General features: G+C 44.0%; 1 protein-coding gene across 4 annotated transcripts in view; it reads left to right on the top strand.

Moving 5' to 3' along the window:
- Positions 1-20170, top strand: part of LOC109904530 (ryanodine receptor 3) — a 160897-nt gene that overhangs the window by 40610 nt on the left and 100117 nt on the right. For 2 of the 4 annotated variants that reach the window (XM_031788209.1, XM_031788208.1), the window contains exons 2-7: positions 207-326; positions 13039-13143; positions 14503-14523; positions 17512-17586; positions 17817-17895; positions 19411-19523. In XM_031788209.1, coding sequence (XP_031644069.1) covers positions 207-326; positions 13039-13143; positions 14503-14523; positions 17512-17586; positions 17817-17895; positions 19411-19523 — 513 coding nt within the window. The remainder of the gene's footprint in view (positions 1-206; positions 327-13038; positions 13144-14502; positions 14524-17511; positions 17587-17816; positions 17896-19410; positions 19524-20170) is intronic. The other 2 variants (XM_031788211.1, XM_031788210.1) reach the window with 1 other exon arrangement.

Below are 20170 nucleotides of genomic sequence, written 5' to 3'. Positions count from 1 at the left end.
GTACAATGTGCATGACCTTCCCTATCTACCTGTCCAGTGTCTGGGGAGTTGAATCTCCCGTTTCCATAAAGGTCATAACTACACACTAGATTCAAACAGAAGTGAAGAATCTACCCGTGTTAACAGGTGGTTGGTGGGCTCCTGTTGAGGGTAGTGGTGGTTTTCCTCTCTCTCCTCCTCTCACTCTGAAAATGTTGTCTTGACAGGATGATGAAGTGGTGCTCCAGTGTGTCGCCTGCATCCACAAGGAGAATCGCAAGTTCTGCCTGACAGCAGAGGGGCTCGGCAATCGACTGTGCTACCTTGAACCCACGTCAGAGGCAAAGGTAGGCACAGAGAGACTACATACTGTGAAGAGGAATAGGCCTGTGACATTATTCGTTGTTTGTTTCTCTCAAACTGAAAGCTTATGCAAAGAAAATTAGACAGCATTTCAGAGTGGCTCTAGCTCCAAGATATAATCCAGGATTTCCTACCGGAAACGAACATTTTGAATGTGGTATCATCACCAGAGTGGCTGATTCTCATACAGTTGAGTGTAGATAATACGCTTCTGAAACAGGGTGTATTTGAGGGGTCTTCTCAGGTGTTCTCCATAGTGTCCATTGAATGGGTTGAGAGAATCCCAGGGCTCAGCAAAGCTGCATGGGAAGCACATATTCACGGAGTTTAAAATGATTCAAGTCCAGCTACACGTAACCAGGTTGTACACGTAACCAGGTTGTACACGTAACCAGGTTGTACACGTAACCAGGGTCTTTACGTTACCAGGGTCTTTACGTTACCCGGGTCTTTACGTTACCAGGGTCTTTACGTTACCCGGGTCTTTACGTTACCAGGGTCTTTACGTTACCAGGGTCTTTATGTTACCAGGGTCTTTATGTTACCAGGGTCTTTATGTTACCAGGGTCTTTACGTTACCAGGGAATTTACATTACCCGGGTCTTTACGTTACCAGGGTCTTTACGTTACCAGGGTCTTTATGTTACCAGGGTCTTTACGTTACCAGGGTCTTTACGTTACCCGGGTCTTTACGTTACCAGGGTCTTTATGTTACCAGGGTCTTTATGTTACCAGGGTCTTTACGTTACCCGGGTCTTTACGTTACCCGGGTCTTTATGTTACCAGGGTCTTTATGTTACCAGGGTCTTTACGTTACCCGGGTCTTTACGTTACCAGGGTCTTTATGTTACCAGGGTCTACACACGTAACCAGTGACTTCTCATAAACCAGGGACAGACTGAGAGCAACATGGAAACAGCTTACTGTACCACATCATAAAGCTTGCTGATATGGACAAAAATCCATATAGCAATACATTGCCTGAATTGATGTGATAAACGATAAACCATTGTTTTTTTGTAATAATTTAAGCAACCACTACTACTAGTTTGATGGTTGAAGCCATCAATTGTCCCATTAACAAACCCATATTAGCAAACGTATTTAATTTCAAACTTGACATTTCTCTAGTATAGGCCCATTATTGTAATGAACGACATCAGCAAAATGCCTGTGATAAGTTATTGGTATAACTATTGGTATAATTGTCAGTCTAGATTCTATGTGTATAATTTCTTTCCTGATTGTACTTCTCAGCAGGCCTCCAGTTGAATGATAATGCTCAATTTGGAGAAGTTACACCATGCTGTTTTGCTTGACTAGTTTATAAACAAACTGTGGTTGTTTGCTATAATTGCTCAAAGCTGTAATGCAGCCTGGTACTTTGTCAGTGTGGTTTGTGCCACTAAGTGCAAAATTACTGCAAGTTATATAATGATGGATTGAGTGAAGCTTCATTTGTTTTAAACAAAATCCGCATTTTTCACATCAAAGGATCTAGGTACAGTGCCTTGCAAAAGTATTCATCCCCCTTGGCATTTTTCCTATTTTGTTGCATTACAACCTGCAATTTAAATGTGTTTTTTATTTGGATTTCAAGTAATAGACAGACATACACAAAATAGTCAAAATTGGTGAAGTGAAATTAAGAAAATTACTTGTTTCATATTTCACTTATAATCACAACTCCAGTGAGTCAGAAGTTTACATACAGTAAGGTGACTGTGCCTTTAAACGGCTTGGAAAATTCCATCATGGCTTTAGAAACCTCTGATAGGCTAATTGACATCATTTGGGACAATTGTAGGTGTGCCTGTGGATGTATTTCAAGGCCTACCTTCAAACTCAGTGCCTCTTTGACTGACATCATGGGAAAATCAAAAGAAATCAGCCAAGACCTCAGAAAAAAATATTGTAGACCTCCACAAGTGTGGTTCATCCTTGGGAGCATTTTACAAATGCCTGAATGTACCACGTTCATCTGTACAAACAATAGTACGCAAGTATAAACACCATGGGACCATGCAGCCATCATACCGCTCAGGAAGGAGACCCGTTCTGTCTCCTAGAGATGACCGTACTTTGGTGCGAAAAGTGTAAATCAATCCCAGACCAACAGCAAAGGACCTTGTGAAGATGCTGGAGGAAACAGGTACAAACGTATCTATATCCACAGAAAAACGAGGCCTATATTGACATAACCTGAAAGGCCACTCAGCAAGGAGAAGCCACTGCTCCAAAACCGTCATACAAAAGCCAGACTACGGTTTGCAACTGCACATGGGGACAAAGATCGTACTTTTGGAGAAATGTCCTCTGGTCTGATGAAACAAAAATAGAAGTGTTTGGCCATAATGACCATCATTATGTTTGGAGGATAAAAGGGGAGGCTTGCAAGCCAAAGAACACCATCCCAACCGTGAAGCATGGGGGTGGCGTCATCATGTTGTGGGGGTGGCAGCATCGTGTTGTGGGGGTGGCAGCATCATGTTGTGGGGGTGGCAGCATCATGGGCAGCATCATGTTGTGGGGGTGGCAGCATCATGTTGTGTGGGTGCTTTGCTGCATGAGGGACTGGTGCACTTCACAAAATAGATGGCATCCTGAGGAAGGAAAATTATGTGGCTATATTGAAGCAACATCTCAAGACATCAGTCAGGAAGTTAAAGCTTGGTCGCAAATGGGTCTTCCAAATGGACAATAACCCCAAGCATACTTCCAAAGTTGTGGCAAAATGGCTTAAGGACAACAAAGTCAAGGTATTGGAGTGGCCATCACAAAGCCCTGACCTCAAACCTATGGAAAATGTGCGGGCAGAACTGAAAAAGCGTGTGCGAGCAAGGAGGCCTATAAACCTGACTCAGTTACACCAGCTCTGTCAGCAGAAATGGACCAAAATTCACCCAACTTATTGTGGGAAGCTTGTGGAAGGCTACCCGAAACGTTTAACCCAAGTTAAACAATTTAAAGGCAATGCTACCAAATACTATTTGAAAGTATGTAAATGTCTGACCCACTGGGAATGTGATGAAATAAATAAAAGCTGAAATAAATCACTCTCTACTATTATTCTGACATTTCACATTCTTAAAATAAAGTGGTTATCCGAACTGACCTAAGACTGGGAATTCTTACTAGGATTAAATGTCAGGAATTGTGAAAAACTGAGTTTAAATGTATTTGGCTAAGGTGTATGTAAACTTCCGACTTCAACTGTACTTGGAAAAAGAACACTGCTGTATAGGTCTATGAAAGCATTGCAGCATGGCACATCAAAGAGGCCACTTTGCAGCGCTGCAGATATCCAAGTGGCAATATTACACAGTGAAGCCAGTGGTTGTCTCCCTCATCAGCACTTCCCCAGTCCCATCCCTCTTTTACTGTAACATGGCATGATTGTTTTCCCATAGGAGAGCCTGTTGACAGTACAGGCTAATTGGATATTTCCTCATGGATTGTTATTTTAATCATAAACATTTAACAGGATCTCTGATTAATTTCAGTGAGGCCGGAAAGTCAGACACAGAACGTAAGAGAGAGAGAGAGCGTTTTGGGGTGATGGTGATTTATGTATGCGCTGCACAGCTACAGTATTCCCCCTCTTTACCCTTACCCCACAGCACTCACCTAGGGATTGAAGGAGAGGCAGTTGGGAAGGTCCGGATGCTTCCATCCAAGAATGGATGGTAATTACACTAGACAGGTGTGATAGATGATCTCACTGTCTGCCACTTTGTCTTCATTGCCTGGTGTTACAGTTTGTATGAAACACCATCATCCCTCAGGGATAAGAGACGAGGAAGGGGGGAAAATGATGCAACTACCACTACAACCACAACCCAAGATCAGAATGATCAGATTGACTTGGATGCCCCCCTCCCTAGTGATGAAACAAATCGACTTGTGTGGCGTAGGGACACAGACACAAGGCACCAATAATGTTGATTTAAGTGGTGCATGTTTAAAGGGACAATCAGCAGTTGCTACATTATTTTATATGAATTAGTTAATGATATGGACCCATTTGATTCTTGAAGAATATAACTTATAAATGCCTAATGAGCTTAGTTCAACTGTCAGCTTGTTTTACTCCAATGTGTGTAAACAAAGTAAATGTAAACAAACACTGTATAGCCCAAAACTTATCATTTTGATCTCATGCATCCATAGCTCTGTCTTCGAATTTGAGTGTTGTTCAAGTGCAAGTGTTGGGTCCTGACTTGTTTTTTGTGGGAGGTGAGGTGTGAATGGAAGAGGTAGGGTTTCAGGTGCTTTCAGGAAGATGGGCAGGGACTTCAGGGGGAAGCTGGTTCCACCATTGGGGTGCCAGGACTTCAGGGGGAAGCTGGTTCCACCATTGGGGTGCCAGGACTTCAGGGGGAAGCTGGTTCCACCATTGGGGTGCCAGGACTTCAGGGGGAAGCTGGTTCCACCATTGGGGTGCCAGGACTTCAGGGGGAAGCTGGTTCCACCATTGGGGTGCCAGGACTTCAGGGGGAAGCTGGTTCCACCATTGGGGTGCCAGGACTTCAGGGGGAAGCTGGTTCCACCATTGGGGTGCCAGGACTTCAGGGGGAAGCTGGTTCCACCATTGGGGTTCCAGGACTTCAGGGGGAAGCTGGTTCCACCATTGGGGTGCCAGGACTTCAGGGGGAAGCTGGTTCCACCATTGGGGTTCCAGGACTTCAGGGGGAAGCTGGTTCCACCATTGGGGTGCCAGGACTTCAGGGGGAAGCTGGTTCCACCATTGGGGTGCCAGGACTTCAGGGGGAAGCTGGTTCCACCATTGGAGTGCCAGGACAGAGAATATCTTGGACTGGGCTGGGAGGGTCAAGGGACCAGAGGTGGCAGAAGGGAGTTCTCACATTGAGGGTTTGAGCATAGCCTGAAGGTAGGGAGGGGCAATTTCTCTTGCAGTTTCATAGGTAAGCACCGTGGTCTTGTAGTGGATGCGAGCCTCGACTGGATGCCAGTGGAGTGTGCGGAGGAGCGGGGTGACATGGGAGAACTTGGGAAGGTTGGAAACCAGGGGACTGCCGCATTCTGGATAAGTTGCATGGATGGCACAAGCGGGGTGCCCAGCCAACAGCAAGTTGCAGTAGTCCAGGCGGGAGAGAACAAGTGCCTGGATTAGGGCCTGCGTGTGAGGTAGGGTCGTACTCTACGGATGTTGTAGAGCATGAACCTGGAGGAGCGAGTCACTTCTTTGATGTTAGTCTAGAACAACAGGGTATTCTTCAGGGTCACACTAAGATTCTTTACACTCTGGGAGGGAGACACTGGAGTTGTCAACCGTGATGAGATCTTTATGCGTGCAGGCCTTCCCCCGGGAGGAAGAGCAGCTCCGTCTTGTCGAGGTTTGAGGTGGTGGGCCGATATCCCAGCTGAGATATCTGCGAGGCATGCAGAGTAGTTGAGTAGTTGAGTTTCATTCGTATAGCAATGATAGGAAACCATGTGAGGATATGACAGAGCCGAGTAACTTGGTGTATAGAGAGAAACGATCCCTGGGGGACACCATGCTGCAGACACAGTGGATAGATCTGGAAGAATGAGAACAGAGGAGAGAAAGTCAGCTTTGGTGGAGAGCCTTCATGACACAGTAGCGGCCAGTCTCGGTTGAGTGACCCAACTTGAAGCCTGACTGTTTAGGGTCAAGAAGATCGTTCTGAGAGAAATAGCAGGCAAGTTGGTCAGAGACCGCACTCTCAAGTGTAAAAAAAATAAAATAAAGATAGTTTTTGATGTCAGATGAGTCGGGTGTTGGTTTCTCAGGCTATTTTGAAGTCAGAGGGGACACAGTCTGTGGTCAGGGATGAGTTGATGAGGGAAGTGAGGAATGTGAAAGGTATACAGAGATGGTCTAGAGGAGGGGATGGGGTCGAGTGGGCAGGTTTTCTGGCGGCCAGACCTCACTAGTCGCAGGATATCATCTGGAGAGAAAGGGGAGAAAGAGCTCAAGGCGTTGGGTAGTTCTGTGTGAGTGTATGTCGTCAACCTTCTTTTCAACGTGGTTGACAAAGTCGTCAGCAGAGAGGGAGGAGGGAGGGGGTGGAGGATTAAGGAAGAAGAAGGATGAAAATAGTTTCCTAGGGTTAGATGTAGAAGTTTGAAATTTAGAGTAATTAGGAAGTGGCTTTTACAGCAGATACAGAAGAGAAGGTAGAGAAGGAGTGAAAGGATGATGGGTCTTGCGGAAATGTATTTTTCCTCCATTTTCGCTTAGATGTCTGCAGCCCTGTTCTGTAAGCTCGCAATGAGTCACTCATTGAAAGGGGACAGTGCGAGTCATAGGATGCGGAAAAGGGAGAAGGGTAGGGCCGCAGAATCAGAAGACAGGAGGGAGAAGCATTTAACAGGAGAGAGAGATGATACGAAAGAAGAGTAGAGAGTAGTGGGAGAGAGAGCGAAGATTGTACCATCACATGACTATCTGGGTAGGGGCTGAGTGACTAGGGTTGGAGGAAAAGGAGACCGAAAAGGAAACAAAGTAGTGATCAGAGACTTGGAGGATTGTCGTGAGATTATTAGGCAAACAGCCTCTAATAAAGATGAGGTCAAAAGAGGCAAGGAGTGGAAAGAGGGAGTTGGAAAGACATGAATCGAGGGCAGACATCGGGAGGTTGAAGTTGCCAAGTATGAAGAGCGGTGAACCATCGTCGTGAAATTAGCAATGTGTCAAGGCACCTGCTGGGCGATAGATGAAAACAATGTTAAGCTTGAGTGGACCAGTGACAGCATGAGAGAGGGAGAAAATCTCCAGTTAAGAGAAGTTAGTAGCCTTGTGCCACCACCGCAACTACCAGATGCTCTTGGACTATGAGAGAAAAAGTAGTCAGATGAAGAGAGATCAGCTGGAGTAGCAGTGTTCTCTGGGGTGATCCATGTCTTCATCAGGGCCAAAAAGTCAAGGGACTGAAGGGCAACATAGGCTGAGATGAACTCTGCATTCTTGACCGCAGATCGTCAGTTCCAAACACTGCCAGAGACCCAGAATTCCACATGGGTTGTGCACATAGGGTACACTAAATTAGAAGGGTTGCAGCCAAGGGGTGGGGAGTGTCTGTGAAGCCTACAGGGAGAAACACCAACAGGTATAGAAAACACACATAGTTGCCAAAGCTACTAAAGAACAGAAATTAGAGCATCAGAAAATAACTAGGTAAGATACTGAAGTGAGAGCATGGTATGGAGCCACTGACACAACCACCGTTTACAGCTGCCGCTGAGAAACCAGGGGAGACTGAAGTACTAACACTAATACTGATTGGTTAGCAGAGGTGAAACCACTCCCCCTCCGATACAGCCACTGTTAACCAAAACAAGTCACAAATTGCCATGCCCTCTAATCCTAGTTGATGTGTCAACAACTATCTGCAAGTTATGAGCAAGCTGGCCCCATCCCTCCGCTTTTTACCAAAACAGTAGCGGGGAGTTAACTTTGTTATTGTTTCAACTGCTAATTGACACTTTAAACTGTGACATCAATCAGCCAATGAATAAGCAGTTGATTGTGATTTATGGCTAGCTGCTCTTCCCTGTTAGCTATCACATGGTTGGACCACCAGAGAGCTGGAGCCCCCCATCTCTAAATCAACAATACACGTCTGTACTGTAAAGTCAATGTTTAATAAATGAGATTGTCAATCAATATTTAGATGAGATGAGGATTCAGCCAACTACTCTAATACACAGGATGTGCTCTGCCATTATGCCCGGGGTGGGCAAACTATGGCCTATTCAATCTGGCCCAAGGGAGGTGTGAGTAATAAAAAACTCCAGGCCAGTCCTGAAGGTCTGTATTTTCAAATAACTGCCCAATTTCTGGCCCTCGAATTGATTTTCACAACAAGTCAGTCCCCAAAAAATCTGTGTGGCCCTCTGTTGAATTTCGAAATCCCGATGTGGCCCTCAAGCCAAAAAGTTTTCCCACCCATGCATTATAGTGAACACGAAGGAGGTATTTTGATAGGTAATCTCTTTGGGGCAATCAAAGTGAAAGAGGTGTGTAAACCCTTCAGACCTCCTCCCCAGAGAAGATGGGAAGCCCAGTCTAGTTGCCCCCCTCCCACAGCATGGGCCATAAACAAGAGAGCAGTGTGTAGACAAGCTGCTGTAAAGCTGTCTTCATGATATGCCCTCTCTGATTGAGGACACACAGGCCTACGCCCCCAGAGCCCCAACATCCTTCTCATTACCAGACCGCTCCACTCTGCTGTCAGAGGTCGCCTGTTATTCACCTGGGGAAACCAGGGTGTGGAGGTATGGTTGGAGCAGATTCCTCCCTGCTACCCCGTATTGTGTTTCCCCAACAGCATGCCAAGAAAGAGTGGATCAGGAGAGGTATTTCTAGAAAACATCTTGCTTAGAGGGCTCTGGGTTGGGTGCTGATCAAATGGAAGTTTTTATAGTGTTTGTGCTTCTGTCGTGGTAAATCGTGTGTGTGTGTGTGTGTGTGTGTTTTTTTTTTTACTATAACCACAATTTTATCTCAAAATTGACTGCATAATAATAGGTCATTAAAGTGAAGTCGGGGGACATTACTTTAAGCCATTTTGACATACAGTATCTTTGACATTTCTGAAGCTGATGCTGGAGGCTGCCCTGAGAGAGACACTTGGCTTCCGGTACAGGACAATATTTGTCAGGGCAAATGGTCGCGCCGGGGGGATGGAAAATAATGATAATAATTTGTACACTGCAAATTGACCATAACTAGACCCAAAAATAGATTTGTATTTGAAAATTACTATAATTTCATACCTTGATTACATTGAGACACAATCACATACACCCCCCCTCCCCCCCCCCCCCCCCACACCACCACCACCATGATGATGATGATTTATTTATTTATTCACTAAACACTTTGGGGGGCCAAAAATAATCACTCGCTTGTTGCCGACCCCTGCGTTACTACACGAGTCACTACAAATCATGACATTTCTGTTTTGCTGGCGTAAATCCACTGTCCTGCCGCCAGTGGTCAAGCTCTCTGGATCCATACTCCACCATGATTTAAATGTGCATAATTAAAATGCCTAGAGAACAGATAGCTGCATCGATACAGCTCTAGATTTTTTCACATGTTGACTTTGTTTTACCTGAGTGTAGCAAGCAGGTAGGCTCACAGCAGAGCAGAAATACGTTTTCTGATGTTCCAATTTAAAGTTAGATTTACCTCTAACAAGGTGAACTAGTTTACCTAAAAATGAGGACAGTGTGTTTTTGGTGTGCTTCATTTATCTTGTAGCGGTACAGGTCACTAAGTATCTCTCTCTCTCTGCCTCATTCTGTCAGACTGCTGCCCTGTCCTGTATGGAGAAGGGATGGGAGCTGCAGTCCCTCTCTCTGTCCCACTGTGCTCTGTCTCACAGATTCATATACTCTCTGTGAGTGTGAGCTCTAGTTTGACCAAGATCCACATAAACCGCTGCTATAGGTACTGGCTGTTATCAGGGTTGGGGTCACATCCAGTCAATTCAGAAAGTAAACCACATTCCAATTCCACATTTTCCTAATTGAAAAGCATTGAAGATAATTGGAATTTGAATGTCAGTGTACTTCCTCAATTGACTGGAATTGAAATGGAATTGACCCCAACCCTGGCAGGAATCATTTGGAATTTGGCCCTTGATCAGTGGATGATACATTTTTTTTAAAATCAGTAGCTAAAGCTCCCCTTGGTCAAATTAGTCATGTATAAACTTTACCTTTCATTTTAAATGAAAACTTTAGTTGAAAAGTTGCATCACGTAGAGCAACCTGGGTTGACCGGACTCCATAATCTTTTTACGAGCAGCATAGAGACAAATGACTGTAAGCTTTTCCCCTATCAAATAAGATTGATTTGAGGTTTTCAACGACATCTGTGTTATTGCATTCCTCTCACTCTGCAGTGCTAAAGGAATGTGGAACAGTCATCCCAAATTGGTTTTCAAGTGCAATCAATCTCTGGTGTTTGTGATTGATGGTTGTTATGATTATCAGTCATGGATGTTATGGACAAATATGCTGAGTGAACAACACACTCAGTCAGTCTGTGACTAAACAATCTGAGGACCGGGCTTCTCTAGTGACCAATAAGAAGCCTTATTCTGGGTTTACATTTCATATTTTAGCCTTTTCAACACAGTTTGAAATACTCACTTGTAATTGCATATTGTCTACTGTAGGTATTCCCAAACAGGGGTACGTGCAATGCCGTTGGGGGTACGCCAAATAAAAATGTGGTTCACATTGAAAAAAATAAAATCGCTTTTTTTCTCTTCACATTTTCAAACAGTCCATTTATATTTTCCAACGGGGTTATACATTTGGGTGAGGTTTTTTTCTCACCTGAGTAGCCTTGTTTCACTGCCAAAAGCATATATGATGAGAACTACATTGATTTGGGGTTCACTTATATTGGGAGTAGTGCTTTTCCTCAGCCACAGTGTGTTATATGTGCAAAAGTACTATCTCACAACTCAATGAAACCTTCACTCTTGCGCAAACATTTATAAACAAAGCATGCCAATTTGAAAAATAAGCCACAGGAGTTTTTTGAGTGAGAATTTGGATGACTTTCGAGTAGTAAGGGGTATGAAAGCAACAGATACCATTAATAAGAAGGGGCTAGAAGCATCTTATATGGTGAGCTACCTAGTGGCTAGGACAGGCAAGCCCCATACTATATGCGTTGCAGCTGGATGAGTCAACAGACGAGGCCTGGCACAGCTCCTGGTATATGTCCGTTACGTTTATGAGGGGTCAATTAAGGAAGACATCCTCCTCTGGAAACCAGGACAACAGGGGAGGATATTTTTTAAGTACTGGACAGCTTTGTGACATCAAATGGACTTTGGTGATCAAGATGTGTTGGTATATGTACTTATGGTGCAAAAGCCATGACAGGGAGACATAATGGAGTGGTAATGCGCGTGCAAGCAGTTGCTCTTGACACCACTTGGGTGCACTGCAGCATCCACCGAGAGGCTAAGGGAATGCTGCTAAGGGAATGCTGCTAAGGGAATGCTGCTAAGGGAATGCTGCTAAGGGAATGCTGCTAAGGGAATGCTGCTAAGGGAATGCTGCTAAGGGAATGCCTGACAGCTTGAAAGACATTTGGACACTACAGTGAAAATGGTTAACTTTGTTAAAGCAAGGTCCCTGAAATCTCGTGCATTTTCTGCACTTTGCAATGATATGGGCAGCGACCATGTAACGCTTTTACAACTTACAGAAGTGCGCTGGTTATCAAAGGGCAAAGTATTGACAATTTTGTTTTACAATTGAGAGACGAGCTAAAAGTTTTCTTTACTGACCATAATTTTCACTTGTCTGACTGCTTGCATGATGACGAGTTTCTCACACGACTGGCCTGTTTGGGTGATGTTTTTTCTCACCTGAATGATCTGAATTTAGGATTACAGGGACTATAATCAACGATATTCAATGTGCGGGACAAAATTGAGGCTATGTTTAAGAAGTTGGAGCTCTTTTCTGTCTGAATTAACAAGGACGACACACAGGTCTTTCCATCATTGTATGATTGTTTTGTGTGCAAATGAACTCAAGCTTACTGTCAATGTCAAATTTGATATAGCGAAGCACCTGCGTGAGTTGGGTGGACAATTACACAGGTACTTCCCCCGACACAGATGACACGAACAACTGGATTCGTTATCCCTTTCATGCCCTGCCTCCAGTCCACTTACTGATATCTGAACAAGAGAGCCTCATCGAAATTGCAACAAGCGGTTCTGTGAAAATGTAATTTAATCAGAAGCCGCTGCCAGATTTCTGGATTGGGCTGCGCTCAGAGTATCCTGCCTTGGCAAGTTAAGACTGTTAAGACACTGATGCCCTTTGCAATCACTTACCTATGTGAGAGTGGATTCTCGGCCTTCACTAGCATGAAAACTAAATACAGGCACAGACTGTGTGTGGAAAATTATTTAAGACTGAGACTCTCCAATACAACCCAACATTGCAGTTATGTGCATCCTTTCAAGCACAACCTTCTCATTAACCTGTGGTGAGTTATTCACAATTTCGATGAACAAATGGTTTTATATGTAAGATGACTAAATAAAGAGCAAAATTATTGATTATATTATTATTTGTGCCCTGGTCCTATAAGAGCTCTTTGTCACTTCCCACGAGCCGGGTCGTGACAAAAACTCACACTCTTTTTAATAAATGTATTGTATAGTGTGTGCAGTGGCGGTTCTAGACCATTTCAACTGGGGGGGGCCAAGCTGGGGCCAGTTGTACTGTTAGAGGGGCCAGTTACATTAGACGTTATTGTTGTCATCGTTTTCTTCACTGCATTAGCAGGCAAAATACCATGTTCATAATCATCATCGTTGCCACTGTCTCATAACAGATGTAAAAAAAAAAGAACGATAGCAAAAATGAGTCATGTAATTATTATTTCATACTCCACATTTAGGGGGGCCACAAGGGGGTCCAAAATTGTTGTCACAGGGGCACTGGCCCCTCCTGGCCCCCACCCCAGAACCGCCACTGAGTGTGTCTGTGTGTGTCAGGCTTACAATGATGCAAAAAACAACATTTGAGAGTACGCTGCCCCTGGTGCTAGAGGGGGTACACAGCTGGAGGTTGAATGTTTGAAGGGGTACGGGACTATAAAAGTTTGGGAACCCCTGCATACAACCCTAACCCTGATTACCCTCCTCCTGTCTCTTCCAGTATGTCCCTCCAGACCTATGCATCTGCAACTTTGTGCTGGAGCAGTCTCTCTCTGTGCGGGCCCTGCAGGAGATGCTGGCTAAGACTGGCCAGAACAGTGAAGGGGTGAGTTCTGTCCCTCTACCACAGCATCTATACACACACTCTTACCCCAGGGCAGACAGCAGAGAGGAGTATTTTCACAAAGTGCTCTCTGCCCAAAGGGAAACTACTGAACATCCCCTGTTTCACATTTTCCATTTGATTCATTTTAGGATTTCAGGGTCATGTTATGAAATTGTTTATTACGATGACTGGAGTTGCCTCAGTTTTATGTTCAAACACTTTTTTCTCTTTGAGAGAGATAAATGAGAGGACTTGGCCTATTACATTGGCCTGGAGACCTGGGCGCTGGGAGGTTGAGCCCTCCATGAATTCTAATGTGGATGAAAGTCGTCAAGAGGCAAAGTACCTCTTTGCTGCAGCTTTCCGGAAGTGTTTCTTCCCTGTGCTGGGAGGTTGACCATTTGAGTAACAATGAGGCAGAAAAGAAAAGCTCTCAAAGCTACAGTATAATTTCCATTATAAAGCAGAATTGCGCTGTAACTACCTTTTTTATACACCAGGCACAGAGAAGCAAACATGTCCAGATGACAGAGTCACTGTCGCATACACACACCTGAGGTAATGGAGGCAATCTCATTGAATGGACCTACATATGGACATTATTGAGCAAGTTCATATGTGTATGTACTGTAGCTAATGTATTTGTAGTCAAAGCAGGTCTCTACACTACCTCCCTATCTCCTCTGAACAGGCAGTTATAGTAAGTACAACGGATGAAAGACCTATTTCCTTAGTCCACAGTCATGTGTTTGGGACATTGCGATTACAAGGCAGCCCTACAGAAACACAGCATTACACGCTGCTCTCGCCCTGCTCCTCTTGCAGGGAGCAACCTAAACGCTGCTTGTCCTAAAATGTCATGTTTAATGTTTCAGAGGAAGGAATGGGGGGCAGACATGGAAATATGCTAATTTCTCATCCATTTTGGTATGATGTCGTACTTTTCCAGGTTGCAGTGTTTTACTGATCTTACTTCTGTATCTTTCTGACATGAGTATAAAGAATTTGTTTCAGTGTGCCTCTGGTCTTGCGGTAGTTCATTACCAGTTGCAGGATGTTGTATTTTAGTGCTAAGAGTATAATGTATCAGTAGAGTGAGCCAAGAAGTATAAGATCATATACTAGATCATTTATCATCTCATTCCTCTGTGGTCAGTTGTTTTCTCATTTATTTTAATAGACAGATAATTAAAGCATTTCTGATACAGTGATCTTAATTGGTACAATAATTTCTGTTAAAACTGTGCTGTTCTTTGCGAACATTTGGCTTTTGTTTTTCATTAATCAGCTGTAACAGAGCTGTGCTGTTACCATTGCTATGTTCATCCATTGTGTTCTGTTCATCTCTCCACCTGTTAGCCTCGAGGAAAGGACCGATGGGTATGTTCACCATTCATTCCATTCTCCTCTCCTGTCACCTCTCTAGCGCATGGCTGTTTAGTCTTGCTCGCAGCTTGCTCTCCCATTTTCATTGGAAATGTATCCTAGGGTTACAATAGTCCATTCAGGAAAAACAAATAGATTCCCCACAGAAAGCTAGTGTGTTTTTATATGCAACAATTAATGCGTATGCTGCTGAAACGACTAATGACATTATGGATTTATTTCAAGAAGTGAGTCGATTGTGTCACAGCACTTAGCAACATGACAAAGACAAATGGAACCGGGTATAGACTTGCTATACAAATGGTCTCGCTCAACAGTTACTGCTCACATTTCTTCTGGCCAAAGAGAACATGCTACACCTCTCCTGGATTAACATCAGATGAATGTCAGTCTTCAGTCCCTCCTTAGGGGATTTAGGAGTAAGTCCAGAATCCCTGAATTTAACCAACAAATTCTTACCTGTTCACAAATTCTGCACCTAACTTCAGGCATACAATAGTGAGCTACATTACATGAATTATGACTGTAGAAATCAATACACTGACATTTAGAAGGATAAAAAAAAAAGAGTTATTATATTTGGGAAGTGAAGCAACTCCAACTCGTTGTTGCCTTGCCAAACTGCTAATGATAGAAAGAATTTCCATAATTTAAGCTGTGGAGCTTCGTACTCTTTGAGTTGAGTTCAAAGATAAATGGACTTGTCAATGCTGCAGCTTAGCGACCACACTGGACTCCAAATGATGGGGAATTAAAAAATCAAGCCTGATTGGTTCCATCACAGCTGTGTGAACTGGAAAAGCCCTTTGGCAAGAGTAAAGCACAGGCAGACTGGGCCTTCATGTGCCCTTAAAGCTTAGTGAGACGTTTTCAAGTGAAACTGCTTGTTTGCAATAGCTAAGCTGCTTTCTACTTGCCACTCTTAACCCCCTTGCATCTACACTTGTGTAGTAACTTCCGTTAACGTGATCTGCTAGACCAGTTCAATATTACCAGAGGGAAGGCCTTTAGTCACTGTTTCTCCTTGATGCACTATTGTCCTCTCTCTAAGGAATGCTGTGGAGACTGATTCAGACCTGTTCTGGAGAAAACATTTGAACACTGGGTCTCCGTAAATTCTCTCTCCTCATATGCATCTCTTATCACTAACACTCTCCATTCCTCTGTTCCTGCTCCGAATTGTCAATTGAGGAAACACCACGAAGGGCAAATAGTAGTTTCTGGAATCAATATTATTGAGCAGATGAGCTACAGTGGAGGATATTGACTTAAAGAAGAAATAACTTATTGATATACCGTATTCAACTGGTCTCTATACTAATAGGCAGGGATTCCTTAAAGTGGAATATGATCTTAGTAATGGTATTTCGGACTGATATTTGTGTTTGTTTGAGGGGTTATAGATATTGTGAACAGTGAACACACAAGGCTCAGAAAAGCGTTGCAGAAGTAAGCTATCAAACATCCATACAGCTCTGTTTCAGCTAGTGACCCCAAATGGAATTCTGTGTGAAGTTCCTCTAACGTGTCCAAATTGAGCAGTGAACACACTTGTGGTTTCATAACTTTGTTTACTGGGCTAAGGATCAAAGGTCAAACTGTCGAAGTCAGTGACTGAAGTGACCAGGGTGAGGCAGGGTAAGGCAGGGTGAAGCTGATACCCTGTGGCAGGGCGACGTGTGCAGTGGTATTTCAGTGCCACCTTTGAGAGAAACCCCATTGCTGTCACCCTGGTGGCTGCTGGATAAATGCAGGGGGGTGATGTGCTGCTAAAGGTCATGCTTTCTCAATTGATGTCAGCATGTCATCTCCTGGCAACAGCTGGGGGGGAGATCGTTTCCCCCCCCCCTCGCCTTTGATCAAATAGCCTTTCCCCTTCTGGGCCTGGGATGCTAGGGACAGAGGAATCTGAGGCTGCCACAGCTGTGATGGTGTGAGGTTATGATAAGTGTTATGATTAGAGCTGGTCTAGTTCTCTCAGATTGTGTTGGGTTGAATGCAGCTGGATATGCCCGATGCACATTAAACTATCCCTCAGGAAGCCTGAACAGCCTGACATGGTGCTGGCACGGCTGCAGTCTGATAATCCATGGCAACTGCATTGAACTGGAGGCTATTGTCTTAGCAAAAGCAGCACAGATCGAGGATGCACAGTGTGTTTGGTTAAGAAGACACTGGCATGCAAAATCAATTATGTCTCAAATAAGATCTTGCACAGCACGTAACCATCTGTGATTGACCAACAGAGACTATGCGTAGTTTACAATACTGTGGATAGGACAGAAGGAGACAAACTCATATATTTTCTTTAACTTACATACCCTTCTCAGTAATGTAACTTTCTCTTACCTTACTGCTCCATAGAGGCTCATAAGAAAGGTGAGTAACACATGGTTGCCTGCAGAGCGAAGGGACAGGTTTGCAAGCAGAGCCCAAGTAGTGACCTCACATCACTCTTTCCCCTACCCATCTCCTCGAACTGCTGTGAAACCGCAGTGGAACCTTGTGTCTTTCCTCTCCTAGTGCTTTCTGTCACAAACCAGACCCTTCTTACTGTAACACAAGGTCTTTGTTACCAATGCATTAGAGGCAGATAGCTCTCTCTTTCTCACCCCCCTTCCTTTTTACCTGCAGCCGTGTGACGATCATCTGTATTCTTCTCCATGGATACAGGAAGCAGGCGTATCCCCTGAGTGACATGTCTGACTGCATGCTTTCAGTGTTGTGTTGTGGACTTCAGGACCGTCGTCAGAGAGGAGAGGACAGGCTGAGAGGGGCAGGCTGGGGCAATCTGTGGCCCCCTGCCTTGTGTGAAGTCATCACAGTCTTAGTTCTCTAACTGTGATGCAGACGGAGAGATACGTGATAGAGCGACAGAGAGAGAGTGAGAGAGCGAGTGAAAGGGAGAGACAGAGAGGTCACGGGGGACATCCTGTCTTATAGTCTGTCTGGTGTGTGATGGGTGTTGTGCTGTCTCCACAGGCGGCTCAGGGTGGTGGACACAGAACACTTCTGTATGGACATGCCATCCTCCTGAGGCATTCCTTTAGTGCTATGGTGAGACTGCACTGCACGTACACTCTCATACAATACCCAAGAACCGGGGACTGTTTTGTCATTATTCCATGTGTTACTATTTCATAGTTACTGTTTTATAACATTTCATAGGAATATGTGTTGCATATGTAGTACTGATATTTGTTCCAGTTCTGAATGCTACAGCAGAGTTGTGTGATTCTTTTGATTATCGTTTTCATGTTGCTTTGATGTGTGTCTATACATTGCAGTATCTGACCTGTTTGAAGACTTCAAGGTCACAGACAGATAAGCTGTCCTTTGATGTGGGGCTGCAGGAGGACTCAACAGGTAAAACCTCCTATCGGGCTCTAGGGTCACTAGCACACAGTCACTCATAGCTGGGGTTCTGACTGGGACTTCAACTCATGTAGGATTTGACCTGCCCCAGTATTCATTTCAGATTATCTTAAGCACTACATGAAAAGAGGGATTTACGGTTTCCTATATTGTAGGAAATGTACCACATTTGCAGAGATTTCTGTTATTTATTCCCTAGGAGATCTCCCCTGAAAACATTCCGAGCAGACTAAAATAAATGTCTTCGATTGGCTCTTTGTCACAATGTCGAGGCTCAGCTCATGTCTCATAGAGATGTAAAAGATGGTCTGGCTCTCCACCTATTGGAAGGCTGGTTGCTATGGTGCTTGTATGTTAAGTGTGAGTGGGCTTACACTATATTAGAGTTGGTGTGAATACATTTGTGTGTCTTAAATGTAATTGCGTGTCTATGCTGTGCTCGCTTGTGTGTGTTGCTTTCACCGTTGTCATCTATTCCCAAACAGTAGTTACAGGTTCAACTTTCTGTGTAGCTCAACCATCTGTGTATGTACACTGAACAAAAATAGAAACGCAACATGCAACTATTTCAATGATTTTACTGAGTTACAGTTCATATAAGGAAATCAGTCAATTGAAATAAATGTATTAGGACCGAATCTATGGATTTCACATGACTGGGAATACAGATATGCATAGGTTGGTCAGAGATACCTTTAAAAAAACAGGTAGGGGTGTGGATCAGAAAACCAGTCAGTATCTAATGTGACCACCATTTGCCTCATGCAGCACTCTGGTGGACATTCCTGCAGTCAGCATGCCATTTGCATGCTCCCTCAAAACTTGAGATATTTGTGGCATTGTGTTGCGTGACAGGACTGCACATATTAGAGTGGCCTTGTATTGTCCCCAGCACCAGGTGCACCTGTGTAATGATCATTCTGTTTAATCAGCTTCTTGATATGTCAGGTGGATGGATTATCTTGGTGTATGGAACATTTTACGTATTTTTTTATCTCAGCTCATGACACATGAGACCAACACTTTGCATGTTGTGTTTATATTTTTGTTCAGTGAACATATATTTTTTAATGCAAAAATACTTGTTTGAACTTAAACAACTAAAACCAGGCAAAAAGAAAAACAGTGAAGAAATTATAATGAACCTACATTTTTTATAATTTAATCTCTGAACTATTTTTCTTAAATTACAGTATTTTTGATATAGAATATAGCAGCGCAGTTTGGATTTGGTTGATTTTGTGGTCTCAAACCAGTGAACTTATTAACATTCTTCATCAGGAAATTGGGCAAAATATAATTATTGACAATGAAAAAGATGGGAATGTTGTTCCCTTGTCATATAATTGCTACATTTACTATCAATATAGCATTAAAAATAGTTTTCCAGATTGCATTTAGCCCCAAAAAATTGGGATGCGAATGAGACATCCTGGTTAAATTTGGGGGCAAAACCAATTGAGAACCCCTTATGTAGATCATAGATTTATAAATAACATTATTCAGGTGAAGCCTGTTGGTGGACCATCCATCCTGCTTCCAAACAGAGGTCAGAGGGTGAGAAGGTACGCATCGGAGATGATCTCATCCTTGTCAGCGTGTCATCAGAACGATACCTTGTGAGTACACCCTCAGTCTATAAACATCTCATTAAGAATAATACATATTATAGGCTTTTTAAAGTGTCCATCCCCTTTGAACAGAGCCATAATGCCAATCAATCCTGTAGGTTAGCCAAAGATTGTAGATTGTGTTCTTGGACTGAAGGTGTCTCCCTCCCACACAGTTCAATCTGTCCATTAAAGCAGACCAGACATTTGGGATAGGAAGCTAAGAAAGAGCAGGGGAAGGCCACATATGTACAGCTGGGATGAAGAGAGCAACACTGTCAAACTGAACAGCTACTGTACCCTACCTTACTCTGTCCCCTATCCCTCCTTCCCTACACTGTGCAGCCTGGCCAGCCCTGCTCCCCTGTTCCTCTTCAGGCCCATCTATGAGCATCTCCCAGACACAGACACCCCTGTGTTATTCCCACTGTGTGGGCCTCAGCGCCTTGGCATGCTGGGCCTGGAAAACATCTCCAGCATGACGCAGGGAGAGTGTGACAACAGCCAGCCCAGCCAAGCCCATGTTTATGGGTCTTCAGCAGGGATATGGCAGCCCTCGCTAAGCCACAGTCCACACTATCATGTTACTGTTACTGCCACGGCTCCGGGCTCTGCTGTCACCAGTGAGATGCTCCCTTTAACCAGGCCTACAGAAC

The sequence above is a fragment of the Oncorhynchus kisutch genome, linkage group LG14, assembly GCF_002021735.2.
Source record: "Oncorhynchus kisutch isolate 150728-3 linkage group LG14, Okis_V2, whole genome shotgun sequence".
Taxonomy (NCBI): Eukaryota; Metazoa; Chordata; class Actinopteri; order Salmoniformes; family Salmonidae; genus Oncorhynchus; species Oncorhynchus kisutch.
Note: the sequence above shows the minus strand (reverse complement) of the source record. Positions and strands in the feature narration are given on the sequence as shown.